General features: G+C 39.8%; 1 protein-coding gene across 2 annotated transcripts in view; it reads left to right on the top strand.

The window, feature by feature from the left end:
- The first annotated feature begins 1011 nt into the window (after positions 1-1011).
- Positions 1012-17631, top strand: part of lin7a (lin-7 homolog A (C. elegans)) — an 86931-nt gene continuing 70311 nt past the window's right edge. For both annotated transcript variants that reach the window (XM_017709115.2, XM_017709116.2), the window contains exon 1: positions 1012-1129. In XM_017709115.2, the coding sequence (XP_017564604.1) occupies positions 1093-1129 (37 nt within the window). In that variant the 5' untranslated portion in view covers positions 1012-1092. The remainder of the gene's footprint in view (positions 1130-17631) is intronic.

The raw sequence follows: 17631 nt of genomic DNA, 5'->3' as shown, positions 1-17631 counted from the left end.
CTCTCCCTCTCTCTCTCGCTTTCTCTCTCTCTCACTCTCTTTCCTTTCCTTTCTCTCTCTTTATTCTCCCTCCCCTTTTCTCTCTCTATCTTATCTCACCCTCCCTCTTTCTTTTCTCTCTCTTTTCTATTCTCACTCTTTTTATTCTTCCTTCTCCCTCTGTTTTGTCCTCCCTCTATTTCTCTCAGTCTCTTTCTCATCCACGATTTATTTCTCCTTTTTTCTCTGTCTCAATTACTCTCCTCTCCCTCGTTTTCTCTTCCTCTCTATTTTTCCTCCCTTTTTCTTGGGCACCTCACTCTCTCTCCTCCTTTCTCAACCCTTCCGCTCTCTTTTACTCTCTCTTTCTCGCAGTTCAGTTCAAGGGTGCATTATTGCATAACATGTCAACACTAGTATTTCCTACTGGTGAAGAGTTTAAGACCAGTATGGAGCGTTTATTAAAATAAAAACAAATATATAAATAAATTTTAAAAATGATAAAATGTCTTCCCCCTCTGTCTTTATTATGCACTTTACCTCCCTTTAATGCTCCTCTTTCTTTCTCATTCCTTCGTTTTCCTTCTCTCCATCTCTCTTTCTCCCACTCCCTCTCGGTCACTACCTTTCTCCCTCCCTCCCTCTCTTTCTTCCCTCCTCTCTCTCCTCACCCCCCCACCCCCACCCCACCCCCACTCCCCACCCCACCACCTATCTCTCGGAGTTCAGTTCAAGGGTGCTTTGTTGAATAACATATCAACACTAGTATTTCCTACTGGTGAAGAGGTTAAGACCAGCATGGGGCGTTTAGTAAAATAACAGTGTATTTGCAATAACAGTCAGGCAGAGGAAAACAATAAATAAATAAATAAAAATAAAATGCGTGCGCCCCTCTCTCTTTATTAGGCACTCTGCCTCCCTTTCATTCTCCTCTTTTTCTTTCTGAAGTACTCTCACTCCCTCGCTTTCTCTCCCTCTCCATCTCTCTCTCCCACTCCCTCCCTCTGTCTCATCCCCCTCCCTCTCCTTCTCCCCTCCTCTCTCTACTCATCCCTCCCACTCTCTCCCTCTCTCCCTCTCTCTCTCTCCTCACTTACAGCAGCAGAAGCAGACATGGCGACGGTGGTCCAGCCGCTGACTCTGGAGCGAGGTGAGTGCGCGATGGATTCGGTGGATTCGGGGACTGTAGTTTGATTTACGCTCGCTTTGATTCCTCCGCGAAGCTCCGTCGCGTTTATTTTATTGAGTGGAGAAGCCCAGCGGTGTGTCTGATCCCCGCGCCTCCTCGCTCGGATCCGCTCGACGCTGGAAGTGAGCGGAGCCGCGCGGCTCCATGTGAGGCGATGCTGAAGCGAAAGCTGCCACTCTGCGCTCCGGAGTCGCGCTGGGATTATTTCCGCCCTCATTTGCGCCAGATTTCTTCCTCGGATTCGCACGTTGTGCGCTTCGCTGTTTTCGAGCACATCTTGTTTTCGCGGTTTTACTTTCCTCCAAATCAACTTTCGACCCCAGATGGAAACACTGGGTTTCTCTGCCTTGTATACGCTTCGAAAGCCTCTTCCAAACCTTCTAACTCAGTTTATTGACGGAGTGGCTGCATGTTTATGGACGTGCAGCAGCGCGTGCTTGTGGCAGTGCATTTCAGATGCACCGCTGGATTTCCAGCTGAAGCAGATGTGGCACAGCAGGATTGGAGTAATGATGGGTTTACTCTGCTAGGCTGTTTTGCATGCATGTTTGTTAAGCTTGTGTTTCCGATGGGCAGATAAAGACCCTGTGCTGCCCCTGGGCATTAGAGCTGCAGAGCCCACTGATAATATCCTAAGACCCTTTGCTGAAAAGGTATTGGCTTCATTCTGTTGAATCCTAAGGAAATGTCCAAGTTAATTCCTCAGCTGAGATCATTCAGGCCCACCAGATTTAGACAGTGCTCGTGCTTTTTGGACGTTTATGGCTGGACTATCAGGCTGACTGACTGGTGTGTGAATAGATTTAGCCTAAACTGAATCTTAACAGATTAAAGTTGTTTAAAATTGTGCACTCTTTTTAACCTTTGGTGCTCCTGTGCAGTCACCCGGGTGACCCATGTGGTAGATCCAGCAATGGAATTCAGTCTGCACTGAGCCTGAACAGCCCCCAACCGGCAGCTCAGCCCAATTTTAAATGACTGTTATCTTGAGCATTATGTGGAACTGGTAGCTTAAACAGGTTGAAGCAAGCACACAGCAGGGCTTGGAGGAGATATTAATAGAGAAATAGGAGAGCCCTGGTATGGCACAGAGGCTATCATGTTTAAAATGTTGCCCGAGCTGTGCAGAGTGGAGCAGTGTGAATAAATGATGGACGACCTTCCAGCACAAGCTGGAAACAAGTGGCTCAGTAGGTTAAGATACTCCAGATGACAAGCTCTGATCTTCAGATGAAAATAGTGGTTGAAGGGCATGTGTCCTACATTTCAGTATTTTTGCCAGAGGTCTGGTTTTATGCCGCTTTAATAAAAAAGGACCTGTAGTATGTCAAAATAATGAAAGGGCTTCTCATAAGTATGACTTCAGATCTCAAAATAATGATAGGATCTCATTATAATCAGAAGTGTCATATTTATGAGATACTAATTCATAATTATGAGATGATAAGTCATAATTATAAGATAGAATATCATTATGAGAGAGCATTTCAAGTTATGGGATAATGTCATAACTGTTACATAGTATCTCATTATGATATAGTAAGTCATAATTAAGAGAAGTGGCTTGGAAGATGTGTGTGTGTGTGTGTGTGTGTGTGTGCGCGTGTGTAAGTCATAATTAAGCAATGCTAATTCATATTTATATAACTAAGTCATAATTATGAGATGATCAATCATAATTATGGGAATATTTCTCATTGTTTAGACTATAATATATATATTTTCTTTCAGCTTATATTTGTATGTCATTTGTATGGTTTTCTGTTTCATAATTCATTTTTACAGGACCATTTACCAAACTTACACATGCCATTTTTCTTGCTGTGACTTTAAGACTGACATATGTAAATGACCTCTGTTTTATATTATGCCTCATTCAAAAAGCTGAAATACTTCCCTTAACTTCAGTGTAAAGGGGCTGTAGGCTGTATTGGTGGATATATGTAAATATTTTGTGACGCCATGCAGGTTATGCAGGTTAATTTCCATATGTAGGCTGTATGGACTGTCGAGGGAATGGCACATTGTGAAACATTTAACAATGTTTACAAAGTACATCAAACCCTTATTTTTGACAGTCCATGATATGAAATGCACCTTTAACTATTGTTGTAGTTTCTGAATGTGCAATTTGACATGTATTGTCATCATTATGCATAAAGTGGGGCTTGTTTCAGACATTAGCATTAACATTGATAAGAGGAACAGTATGTAAATCAAGTGAAGGGGTCTTTATTGTCGTTCCTTAATATAACTAGTAGATATTGGAATGATATGTCATTCTTCAGGCCCCAAAGTGCAACACACAAAAGCAGTACATCACACAGGACTACATAAGTGGTTTTTCCATTGCCCCAGTTGTTTGCAAATTTTGAAAATACACAAAAAAAAGAATGGTAAAAGCCTGAAATTCTGAAAAACACAAAAATATTGCAAAAGAGATTTTTGTTGAAAAGTTAGAATAGAGCTAAAGCACAGTCATGGGGCATAACGTTTCAAAGGTTGTTTTTGGCATGCTAAAATGCCAAATCCAAGCTTGTGGAAGAAATTGCTCTGCATGATGTGCTCCCAGAATTGTCTGGGGCATTTGCGTTCCAAGATTTAAGCAAACAACACATCCATAGAAAATGGTAAATGGCTGTAAAGATAATTCTACTTAAAGCAAAAACCGAGTTAAGTCTCTCCAGCTTGCTTGTTTTGATGCAAGCTTTAATCATGGTAGCCTACATCATCTAAAGTTTCTTTGCATAACTGTAGTGGAAGGAAACACGACTTATCGATTTTGTGCATATAATTAGAAAAACGTTTAAGATATAACTTTGGACAGGAAGTTAACCGAACAGTCTGTATATTACACTCTGGAATCTGGAATTTTTTAAAGTTAAAACAGTTTTTTAAAGGTGTATCTAAAACAGCCAGTGAATGTACACATCTTCTGAGTCTTCACAAATACATAGATTAGACAGAAAACACACATTTATTTTTTGAGGGTTCTCTATCAATTTTTTCAGTCTTAAGTGTGTCCAGCGTTTGCCTTTATTACAGCTTCCATTCTTTTTGGAAGACTTGCTTTCAGTTTTTCAAAGAAATCTGTAGGGATATTTTTCACACTTCCAACACTTCTTACAGTCCAAGCAATCTCAAACACATTCAGTGTTGTTGACGTTGGGATTCTGGAGTGGTCAGTCCATTGTTCTGAGGAAAGCAGCACCTTCATTGTTCAAAGTGCAAATTTTCTGTTTTTTTCCTTTCCTCAGTAAGGTCTTCTTGACAACTCCAGCATTAAGTTGGTTTCTTACAGAAACACCTGTGGGCTTTCTCAAAGCTAAGGCAAGAGTGGAGCTTGATTTTCTCCTCATTCTCAAAGATGAAAGCTTTAGTGCTGTTTATCTGATGTTGAGAGTTTTGGTGGTCTACCAGGTCTTGCACAGATGTAAGGGATCCACCATATGTGAGTGGATTATCTTATATCTAACGTCTTCAGAAATACCTCCCACAAAGTGCATAACTTTTACTCAATGTCCATTTTAAGTGGTAATTAAATCAAATGAAAGGTGGTCTCTGTCTTTATACTATGCTGTACCCCTATGCCATGAATAGATTAAAATAAATAAATAAATAAAAACAACATTTCGTAACAGGGAGTGAGGAGGCGGATGCATGTCTTGAGATAAGCGAGATTTATCATGGGCAAATCCAGGGTCACGGCTAAAACGGTCCAGGGTCAATGAGCCAACAAGGATAGATCAGAGACCAGACATGACAAACCAGAATCAAACAAACACCACCAGTACAACCAACACAACATATAACATCAACAACACAGACAGAGATTCAAACAAAGACCAGTAAAAAAAAAACAAAGGGCAAACAGGGCTTAAATATGACACTGGGAAGATGAGGGACAGGTGAAAACAATCAGGGGCGGAGTCACAAAACAAGGGGCATGAACCAAAACAAACACACATGGAGTGGGAGGAGCCAATCATGACATTTTAGACCAGAACATTTTTAAAACTCTCATAAAACACTGTCTCAGACATCAGGCACTGTATCCATAACCATTTAATGTATTTTTTCTGTGAAGGAGTTTTTAGCATTAAACTCTTCAGATGTCTGGTTCCTATCACCACCGCTGTGAAATCAGTGAAATTTCCCTTTAAGGGTAGCAGTAAGCTATGGAATTTTCTGCTGGAGTGACAGTGGCACTCTTCATGAAACAATTAGGCTAATGAAGCATTTACACAGAGCTATTCTTCGTTTTGAAAATGGAGGACAAGAGGTTATGAAATGGGACTTACCCTTGTATAAACAGACCGCTTCCGGTTATCAGACCCTAGTTCAGATGGACAGAGAAGCTGTCCTTTATCATGGATACACAATGATTAAGGATTCATGTCAGTATTAGCAAATAACTGCTTAAAAAACAGTTGGTATCAGATATTTAGAGTTGACCAATATTTGATTTGTATTTATGTAGTTCAGATAATCAGTCAAATAAAGCAAAACGTTTAGCCGGTGCAGGGCTTTATTTTACTGCATTTGTAAGGCTTTTAAATAAATGTAAGATTTTTCTGAAATGCTAAACCAGGTAGTCTTAATATTTACATTTAATAAATTGGCTGCACAAAAAAAATTATAATGTTCTACACCATTTAAACATCTGTCATTTACTTTGTGTAAAAAAATCATGATTGGACCAATAGAAGTGCTCCAAAATCATTTGAAATAAAACATCTTTTCATGGACTTACCTTACATGTTAAGACCCTTTCTTGCCTTCTCATTGACAGTACCAAAATGTGTATGCATCGGCACTGGTAGATATGTACATAAAAATATTGGATATTGGCATTCACCTTTAATTCCTGTATCGGCATATTCCCATTCATCAAATTAGCAGTGAGCAATATGGCAAGAATTAAGATACTTGAAGACATGTTTATGATACACAGTATGTACAATAGGCCCATGAATAGTTAGACATAGACAAGGTTATTGTTATTTTAGCTGTGTACCACAGCATATTGGAGCTGAAATTAAATAAAGTGCAGACCTTCAGCTTTAATCTGAGGCTATTTACATCCAAATTGGGTGAACAGTGTCTAAACTGAAACAATTTTCATACATAGCCTTCCCTTTTTCAGTGGCTGAAAAGTAATTGGACAGTTGGCTGCTTAGCTGTTCCATGTCCAAGTTTGTGTTCTTTCACATACATTTCAAGTGTGGAATGTGCATTTGGAAGATGTTGCTGTCTTATATAAAGCACAAAGAGCTATTACTGCTGGTGAATCATTAGGCCATCGTTAGGCTGAAGAGATATTTGCAATACCGCAGAGAGACTGCAAAAACATGGTGTGGCCAAATCAGCTTCCGTTCTTAAAACTTCTTAAAAAGAAAAGGCAGTGGTGAGCTCAAACACCAAAGCTCTGGAGAACCATGGAAAATAACTGCAGTGGAAGACAGAATTATTTCCCTAGTAATGAAAAAAACCTTAACAGTCGGCCAGATGAAGAACACCCATCCAGGAGGCAGGCGTATCTGTCAAAACAATCAAGAGACGACTTCACCAGAGTAAATACACATTTACCACAAGATTGGTAAATTGCTAAACCTCAAAAACAAGAACATCAGATTAAAGCTTGCCAAAAACAAATCTTGCATAGTTCTGGAACTGTTGTAAAGACAGCTGTATAACTGTACAGTTATGGAACAACAATTTATGGACAGATAAGACAATGGTCAACTTGTACTAGAATGAAGATGATAACTGCACATGTATCAATCCAGACCACATTTGTGTCTAGCATGGTGGAGGTAGTGTTAGTGTTAATAGGCATATATAGCTGCCAAAGGAACAGATTCCTTTTTATACTGATATGTTTGCTGACAACAGCAACAGAATTCATTTTAAAGTGTATTTGTCTATGACATCTGCTCAGAAAGAACCAAATGTTTCAAAACTCATTGGACAACACTTCACAGTGCAGATGAACAGTGACAAAGCATTAAAACTTTAAGTAAGCAAAGAGGAGGAAAGTTTTGCAATGGCCAAGTCATGTGACCTCAGTCCAATCAAGCATGCATTTCAGTCATTGACTGCAAATGTTTTGCAAATTAACTGCATTAATTTGTGATTGCTTGTCCAGTTACTTTTGAGTTTCTAAAAACGGTAGTCCTGTATGAAAATGGTTGTAGGTCTTACACCGTTTACCCAATATGGATTTGGCTGCACTTTGAGCTCATTTTCATTATTTAATTGCACCTCCAATATTTTGAGATGTGGTTAACTGTGACAGATACAATGCACAAGGTAAATAATGACCATAACTTATTTATTCAGTTTTGCATACTGCACTGCAGTAAGTCTAGTTAAACAGGACTAATTATGCTCTCCATGATGAAAAATGCAGATAGTCAGTGTTCTTTAAACACAGATGATATCTGCAGTATATAAATGTATAATATAAAAAGCATAGTGACAATTTATTACAATAATGATAAAGTACCATCATGTTACCCACCTCTACTTTAAACAATTTTCTGCCTTTTAATATTTTTCACAGTACTCACTGAATGAAGAAGAATGGCTCTCAGTGTCTCCTGTGCAGTTTCTATTCAGAGCTTATGGAGATGTAGTACACGCAGAGCAGAGATATTCTCAAGGCATTAATCAATACTGCTCTATGACAAGGTCCAGGCAGACCTGGCACACAGCCAAAAATCTGATTTGACATTAGGCGTGCAATGTGTACAAAATACTACTATTGAGCTTAGTGTAGACAGCAGATTGGTTGACAATTACATTTCATGTGGAGAGACAAGGCGGACGCATGCGCTGAGATAAGCGGGTTTATCCAGGTTCATAGAGCCAACATGGATCAATCAAACATCCAGCATAATCAAACAAAGACCAACACAAACACGGGGCTTATATCTTAGAGGGATGACGAGGGACAGGTGGTGAGCAGGTGGAAACAATCAGGGGCGGAATAGCAAAACAAGGGGGCAGGACATCAAAGAATCAAAACAGAGGGGCATGTGGACGACCAGAAAGTAAACAGAAAAGCACACAGAGGAGTGGGAGGAGCCAATCGTGACACATGCTGTGTTGTCAACATCAGTGCTTCTTGATCAGTCTATAATCTCACCAAATCTAACCTCACTCATTTCTGCTATAAGCCACACCCACTGGTCTGCAATTTAAAAAAAAAGATTTAGAAAATTGGAGTTTATGAAAATAAGTTGAAAAATTGTTATCAGTATTGAAACGATACTTGAATGATACCCAGCATGAATTCAGATAAACAAAGGAACTGTTCTTCATGATGAATACGTGATGATTATGGAATCTACTGGAATTTACTGTATCACTAACTTAACTGAAGTTTAGAAAGTCTTATAAAGTTTAGAAAGTCGGTAGCTAGCAGGGTATTAAGCATTTTTGTCATTGGACTAACTATACATTAGCTAACAGACATATATGTAGACTGTCGCTTAAGGCTACATGCAACAAAAGCAACATGACATTTAACAAAGGGTCAGCCTTATCCTACCTTAGTACTGAGTCATATGGCTAAGCATACTAGTTGAGATGTTGTATCTATATCTTTGCTTAAAATCCTCATCAGATAAACAGTGCTTAAAACTTGCATCTTTGAGAGAGAAACAAGCTCCACTGTTGCTTCAGATTTGAAAAAAAAATCCACAGGTGTTTTTGTCCAAAATGGACTGAAAAAAGCCAAAGAAGCTGCAGAACGACGGATTGGCCACCCCAGAGTCCAGACCGCAACGTCACTGAAAGTGTTTGGGATTATTTGGAACATAAGAAGCAGAAAATGCAACCAATGTCTAAGACTAAGGTTTAGAAAAATGTTGCTGCAGATTTCTTTGAAAAACTGAAGGCAAGTCTCTTGAAAAGAGTGTAAGCTGTACCTGTGACATCATTCATGGTGCAGTGAAACAATTCATAACACCCCCCGTACGTCCTGTGATGTATTTCAGTCTCTCAGAATGAATGTGTAGATGACATGAACATCATACTGTAGATCATTACACTCAATTTTTAAATGAAATAATGGAAGCCATATCGCCCCCTACACTTCCTGTAGTGTATTACAGTGTGTTAGAATGACTGTAGATTGCATGAACATTACAGATTATAATGAGTGTTTTTAAAATGAAATAATAAAAGGTATATCACCCCCTACACATCCTCTAGTTTATTACAGTCATATGAACATAAAAGAGAATCCATGTCCATGTCAGACATTTTTTTTCATAATTAACAACTTGGGCAGCAAATCATTGCAAACCTACATCCAGCAGTTCTTTTACAGCAGTGTAGTGGTAATGATGAATTTTGAGTTTAAAGCAAAAATATAACTGCATTTGAAGCAAAAGTCAGGCTTCAAAATGCTTGGTAGAGTACATAAACTTCCATACTTGTTAGCTGCATTAGCCTTGTAGCATCAATGCAAAAAAATATTAAGCTTCGCTGTTCAACTGAACAAAAGGTGAAACTTGGTGTAAATCTGATTTTTTTGTCTGTCGTTTCAGAAGACATGGTTGCCTGTATTAGATTCTCACTGACAACAGTGACCTTTTCATGGACAAAGGTAGTGTGAGGTCATTGGTGTAACACTGAAACAGCGTCCTGCTGGAGTCTTGATTTAGAGGTATGTGTGTGCCCTCTGTTGTTAGGAATGTCACAACTGGACCAATTAGCGCTGATTGGGGGATTTGATAAAGTGAGCTAGCGTGGATTTGAGAGGAACCCCCTGAGGTGGATTTGGCCTCTGCACAAACTCCTGGGTTCTTGGCAAGCTTGAGGTCTGCAGAAATGTATTTTTTTGGTGTAGCACAATCTATTAAAGGGAAAAATTGCAGAAAGTGTGGCAGATGGCCATTTCCCTCCACCTTTTTCTCTCCAGTGATGCATTTTGCCATGAAAAATTCTGGGGAGGCAGTTGGCTCTGAAGTACAATTCTTCTGCTCCAGACAACCAGGCAGCACAAAATACAAATATTATGGTTATATTGCTGCATACACCTATTGCAATATACTTATATTGCAATATAATACTTATATTAAGTATTATATATAAGTATAATAAACTTATATTGCAATATACTTATATTGCAATAAATCATATTTTCCCCTGAAGTCCTTTTATAAGTTTATGAGGGTTTATATACCAGAACCACTCCTATTTTTTACATGGCCATTTTACAGTCTCTCTTTGTTCCTTAGAATTAAAAGACAGTTTTATTCATGTGTCTTTATGACTGATATTGTGTGAATATATTGACATATGTAAATAATATCTGTTAATATCTGGCTGCCTCTTGCTGTGCCTCAAAAAGCAGTCCAGTCTGTGAATGCTGTAGGCTGAATAGGAGTATATATGTGAATGCACTGGTTTTTGTGACATCACAAAACAATGAATTTGAAATGAGCTGGTTTTGCACTTTCCTTATATACTGTAAAAGTCAGTGACCACTTAAACCAGTTAAAACTAGTATTAATTAATAAGTTATGCATTCTTTAGAGTCAGAAAATGGCAGGAAACATATATTTAACATAAAATTACACTAAAACTAAAAAACACTAAATATAATCAGTTTTTTTTAGTATGTTTATCCTTTGTTAGAGCTTCCTATTTCCCAATTAAACATTTAGACTTATCAAACTATAAACCTTACTTCACATCTCAGATGTCCGGTTTTAGTTTTTTTGCAGGGCACATTTTCCTCTTTTGGTCTCTACAGCTACACATTCTTTCAGTGGAAGGATGGACAGAAACACTTTTTTCAGATCTGAAGCAAGAGTGGAGATTGATTTTCTTCTCTCTCTAAAAGATGAAAGATTTGAGTACTGTTTATCTGATAATGACAGTTTGGTGGTCCACAAAGTCTTGCACAGTTATTCGGAGTCTCATATTCTCTTTATCATTTAGTACTTTTTAAACTCTGGATTTGTAAACTATTTTGATTATTTTTTCAATTATTTTCTTTTGACTTTCCCTTTTCTTATGCAAGTGGGTTATGTGATATCTTAATCTCCTCAGAAATATCTCCAGAACAAAGCTGTTCATGGGAAATGAAAAAAGAGAAGGGTGGTCTCTGATGTTTTCACAGTACTGCATCATTCAGTCTTACTCTAAAAGTGGAGATCAGAGGCATTACTCTTACCACATTCTCAGCTTTAGAGACTGAAACTAAAGCACAGATATTTTCTGTCCTTTAATGGGTGTCTGATAATGGTTGAGCTGACCATATTGCGCTTGAAGTATGAAAGCTGCATTGTTGCTGTGGTGTAATTGCCTTATCTCTGGTCTCTGGATCATGCTTTGAATTTTGCTCTTTGATGCTTATGCCATTGATTTTCTTTGTGTCTGAACTAGCCAGGCTTTCTCTAAACCACAGCCTTCCCTCAACACTGGGAGCTGCCAAGCTCAAACAGTCTGACTTCATCTTTGTCTTGTAGAAGTAATGCTGAGTAAAGGTGGACTATAAAGCAAAAATATATCACAATACATGATATGTATGGGCTATGATAGTGTTGCACCAATAGCAATAACATTTGGTATTGGTGCTGATACTGGAACTTAAGTGCAATATCAGTACCAGTGATGGAGATCACCAATACCTGTGACCGATACCACAAAGCAATTTCTAGTGCGTGCATGCCCGCCAGTAGACAGAACTTAACAACATGTTGGCAGTGTGGGACGGCAAGCAGCAGTAAAAATGCTAATGGCAAAATCTCTAACAGTAGATTTTGGTGTTAAGAACACACTAATGGAGCCACGTAACTGTACGGCTGAGCTGCTTCTTTTAGTAATAACTCGTCTGCTGCTGTGTGGTCACTTACAGTCTGAGTTAATGTTATTGAGATAGCTGAAGGAATTCCTGGACTCAAGCATAATAGCCTTGATTTAGTCTTTAGCATAGCAGCCTGCTAGCCTGTGCATCCACTAGCCCCGCCTGCAGTGCGTCTTTGTCGGTCTACTGTATCACACAAGTCTTGTATTGGATCAAGCCAGAAAAAAATACTGAATGTCACTGATACTGACAGTGTGAAAGCTGCTGATACTTACTGAAATGATATTCAGAGATGCAGCACGAGGGAACAAGACGCATATAGGAGACAAATGACTTGAGAGATATGGATGTGAAACAACATTCAGCTCTGTTTTTGAGCCAGTGCAACTGCAGCGTGCTGATGTGTAAACACAACAGCTTTAGCTGCATCATGTTCAGTTCTGTTTTTAACTGTTTTGCAAAACAAGGAAAGTTAAAGTTAACTGTATTTTATTTGTGAAGCAGAATGTATATTTTACCATAATAAAATATTTTTTAAATGTAATTGTATAAATATCAGGATTTATATGTGAGTTAGGTTGCATAGAGTTAGTATCGGTACTTCGTATCAGCCATTGCTAAAGGATCAGGTATCGGTATCAGAAGGGAAAAAAATATCAGTGCATCTCTACTCTGTGGATCCCCATGTCAGTCAGCTGTGATGATATATTTAACCTATTTACCATGAACTAAATAAGGCAAAATCAAATCAAAGCAGATAGAAAAGGAAGTTTCATTCATCTATTCAGATGCAGACCCAGGAGTAATGCGTAAACAAGTCAGAACTGCTATGGAATTCTTGTCAGTTTCAAACTCAACACTGCTTACAAGTGGAAAGCATTTGACAGTCCACATTCCCTGGTGAAAAAGACCATTCAAACCATCAGAATTGAACTGTGATGGTTTTTCTTTCTACTGTGAATTGACTTACTGCTTTCCATTCGGCACCATAGGTAGGAAAGCTTTAGATCCCATTAGGAAACCATCAAATGCATCCATTAAGCCATTAAGCTCGCCACTACCCAGGATTTCACATGTCCAGGAATCCAAGTATTTTCATATGTTAGTATTATGCTTTAACTGCTTCATTTTATCTGGTCAAACCAACTGAATGCGTTTGATTATTTCAGATGACTCTCAAAGTACAGATCGTTCTTTGGCAACTGTTGTTGACATATTTAGCCACCAGAAAGTGTGATAACTGAGATGGTTCTGTAGCTGAGCTGACATTTATCTATCTGCACTGCAGCATCATTCAAGCTAATTAATTTTAGAGAGCTGAGGTGGCAGCTCTAATTAGAATCCCTTACACTGTGATATCAACCCATCAGGAACACACTATTAGTGAAAGAAAATACCATTATTGTCTAATGGACACCAACAGGAACCAAAAGAAACTTTTAATGACTTTTTCAGCAGGGCTGATTCTGTATTCTGTATAAACATGCATTACAGCTTGTAAATGATAAGTATTGAGCTTTGAGCTTTTAACTGGTTGAAAGAAACCACACATGCTAACTTGTAGCTAGCCAATGGCTAACGTCACTGCTGCTGGTTTATAGCCACTGTACCGTTTTAATTTGGGCATATTGAATGGGAAATGTCTAGCATGGTGCTTGCAGCAAGTGGCAAAAAACGTAACATTTTTTTGTGAATTTATATTATACTTTGCTCTATGAAATAGGAGTGCCTGACTGCAGTGCAATAGTGTGTTAAGGATGTGCCTGACAAGGCTGAGATGGTGTGGCTAGCTCTGCTGTGACATTTTTGCTAATTAGTTGATGTTAGATACATTACAAAGCAGGGCAAAGATACATCTCTCACAAAGTAACATCTCTCGCATCATCCTCTGAGGACAAAAGACCTTGTGTAGGAGACAGCAAGTCTCCATCAGCAGTCACAGTTGTAGCAGTCAGTGTCAGCTCATTAGCTCCTCTGAATAGACAGCTTCCATTATACTCATCATACATACCTACGAATTATAGTTAAACCTACGAATATCTCTGGGCTATTTTTAAATAATAAAACATGTTTTCAAATTTTAACCTCCAGTGCTATCATCTAAAAATATAAGGCTACAGCTGCTCATTTTGGCCAAAGTCAGTTTTTCCAATCTTTTTATTGCTTTTTTTCTTGCCTGCAGTTAACAGGATAGCCATCCATTAACTGTTACAGCTATTTGAATATCAAGCAGAACTGCTGGCTGTGTGCGGCAGGTAAGAGGGCTATGATGAATACATAACTTCTCTGGTTTAAAATGAGTTTCTTCTTCCTCACATAAAAGTGAGGTTGAACAGATGTACAAGGGTCAGATTCAACAAAAATGATAGTGAAGCTCTTTACAACATGTGTTCTCTCTTTCTCTGTTAGCCCAGGAGAGCAGTTGCTGCACAGACACCATTCATTTTGCCCCACTCTTGGCTTTATAGTTTTTTATTTATTGGACAAATCTGTTTGAGAGTGAAGACAGAACCAAAGATTAGATGGTGGAAGCTGAAGGAGGAGGATGGTTGCAGGCAGAAAAATTGCAACAGGCCCTTGGGGGCAGTGAGGAGCTACCTGAGGACTGGGAAACTACAGCTAAGGTGGTGAGAGAAACTGGCAAGAATGTGTTGGGTGTTTCGTCTGGTCAGAGGAAAGAAGACAAGGAAAGAGCTGTATGATAAACAGAGAGATAGAGCTGGAAAGGATGTACAGCAGGTTAGGCTGATAAAGGATAGAGAGGGAAATGTACTAGTGAGTGAACAGAGAGTGTTGAGTAGATGGAAGGAGTACTTTGAAGAACTAATGAATGAGGAAAACGAGAGAGGACAACGGGGGGAGAGATAGTGGATCAGGAAGTGCAGAGAATTGGTAAGGTGGAAGTGAGGGCAGCTTTAAAAAGGATGAAGAATGGAAAGGCAGTTGGTCCAGATGACATACCTGTGGAGGTATGGAGATGTTTAGGAGAGAATGCAGTGGACTATTTAACCAGGTTGTTTAACAAAATCCTGGAGAGTGAAAGGATGCCTGATGAGTGGAGAAGCAGTGTACTGGTCCCCATTTTTAAGAACAAGGGTGATGTGCAGAGCTGCAGTAACTACAGAGGTATAAAGTTGATGAGCCACACCATGAAGGTATCGGAAAGAGTTGTTGAAGCAAGGCTAAGGCGAGAGGTTCAGATCAGTGAGCAGCAGTTTGGTTTCATGCCCAGAAAGACTACCACAGATGCAATTTTTGTGTTGAGAGTGTTGGTAGAGAAATACAGAGAAGGTCAGAAGGAGCTACATTGTGTCTTTGTGGATCTAGAGAAGGCATATGATAGGGTGCCAAGAGAGGAACTGTGGTACTGTATGAGGAAGTCAGCTGTAGCTGAAAAGTATGTTAGGGTGGTGCAGGACATGTATGAGGATAGTGAGACAGTGGTGAGGTGTGCAGTTGGAGTGACAAATGGTTTCAAGGTGAAGGTAGGGTTACATCAGGGATCAGCTTTGAGCCCCTTCTTGTTTGCAATGGTGATGGAAAGGTTGACAGATGAGGTCAGGCAGGAGGCTCCATGGACCATGATGTTTGCAGATGACATTGTAATCTGTGGTGAGAGTAGAGAGCAGGTGGAAGAGAATCTGGAGAGGTTGAGGTTTGCACTAGAGAGGAGAGGATTGAAGGTCAGTAGAGACAAGACGGAATACATGTGTGTGAATGAGAGGGAGGCAGGTGGAAAGGTGAAGATGCAAGGAGTAGAGGTCGTAAAGGTGGATGACTTCAAATATCTTGGGTCAACCATCCAGAGCAATGGACAGTGTAGAAAAGAGGTGAAGAACAGGGTGCAGGCAGGATGGAGTGGGTGGAGATGGGTGTCAGGGCTGATGTGTGACAGAAGGATAGCAGCAAGAGTGAAAAGGAAGGTTTACAAGACAGTAGTGCGTCCTGCTATGATGTATGGTTTGGAGACTGTGGCTCTGTCTAAAAGAGAGGAAGCTGAGCTGGAGGGTGGCGGAGATGAAGATGAAGATTTTTGTTGGGAGTGACAAGGATGGACAAGATTAGAAATGAGCAGATCAGGGGGACAGTGAAGGTGGAGCAGTTTGGAGATAAAGCCAGAGAGGCCAGGTTGAGATGGTTTGGACATGTGTTGAGGAGGAATAGTGGATATATTGGTCAAAGAATGTTGGAGATGGAGCTGCCAGGTAGAAGGAGAAGAGGTAGACCTCAGAGAAGGTTTATGGATGTAGTGAAGGTGGACATGGAGATGGTTGGTGTAAAAGTAGAGGAGGCAGTAGATAGGGCAAGATGGAGGCAGATGATCCGCTGTGGTGACCCTTAAAGGGAGCAGCCGAAAGAAGAAGAAGAAGAGGAATCTGTTTGTTGATGACCAGTATTGCTGTCATCAGTGTGTTCTTAGATTATGTAGCGCTCAAACTGAAAAGGATGAACAGCAGATATGTTCTGCTGACTTCCTTAAGAATCCGAAGCAAGGGGTCAATTCCAGTGCAACCATCTGATGTCATTAAAAATGGGCATACAAAAAAATAATGAATAAAGTATATTGTGTGCCTTTTAGGATATTTTAAATGTTTTTATTTTTTACCAAGTAACAGGCATAATTCATTTTTACATAACTGTTTTCCAGCCCCACTTCATGACTTAGAATTAAACAGGCTGTGCTTTGAAGACTTGTCTATGTAAATGAGCTCTATTCTTATTGGCTGCTAAATATTCTGCTCCATTTAAACAGCAGTATGAGCCAAAACACTCCTTATAATATTAGCATGAATAGGCAGAGCTAAACTGCTGAATAGGGGACTTCACAGAAAAAATGAATTAAAAACAGGCTATTTTGCAGTTTAGTTTACATATATGGACTGTACTGGATAGGAAGTGAATGGAATGTTTTGAAAGATTAGCAAACCTAGGCTATAAGAAGATTGCTAACACCCTGAAACTGAGCTATAGCACAGTGGTCAAGGTCATAAATTGTTTTCCAGGACAGGTTCCACTCCAAACAGGCCTTACCAGGGTCGACAAAAGAAGTTGAGTCCACGTGTTCAGCGTCTTATCCAAAGGTTGGCTTCAAAAAATAGATGCATGAGTGCTGCCTGCATTGCTGCAGAGGTTGAAGAAATGGGAGGTCAACCTGTCAGTGCTCAGACCATACGCCGCACAATGCATCAACTCGGTCTGCATGGCCGTCGTCCCGGAAGGAAGCCTCTTCTGAAGCTGATGCATAAGAAAGCCCGGAAGAAGTTTGCTGAAGACAAGCAATCCAAGAATATGGATTACTGGAACCATGTCCTGTGGTCTGCTGAGACCAAGATAAACTTGTTTGGCTCAGATGGTGTCCAGCATGTGTGGTGGCGCCCTGGTGAGGACTACCAAGACAACTGTCTCTTGCCTACAGTCAAGCATGATGGTGGTAGCATCATGGTCTGGAGCTGCATGAGGGCTGCTGGCACTGGGGAACTACAGTTTCCCAGTGCCAGCAGCACTTACTTTCCATTGAGGGAAAGTACTTTCCATTGAGGGAAACATGAATTCCAACATGTACTGTGACATTCTGAAGCAGAGCATGATCCCCTCCCTTCAGAAACTGCACCGCATGGCAGTTTTCCAACTTGACAAT

The sequence above is a fragment of the Pygocentrus nattereri genome, chromosome 1 (genome assembly GCF_015220715.1).
Source record: "Pygocentrus nattereri isolate fPygNat1 chromosome 1, fPygNat1.pri, whole genome shotgun sequence".
Taxonomy (NCBI): Eukaryota; Metazoa; Chordata; class Actinopteri; order Characiformes; family Serrasalmidae; genus Pygocentrus; species Pygocentrus nattereri.
The sequence above is the reverse complement of the archived record's forward strand: the minus strand, read 5'-3'. Positions and strand labels throughout refer to the sequence as shown.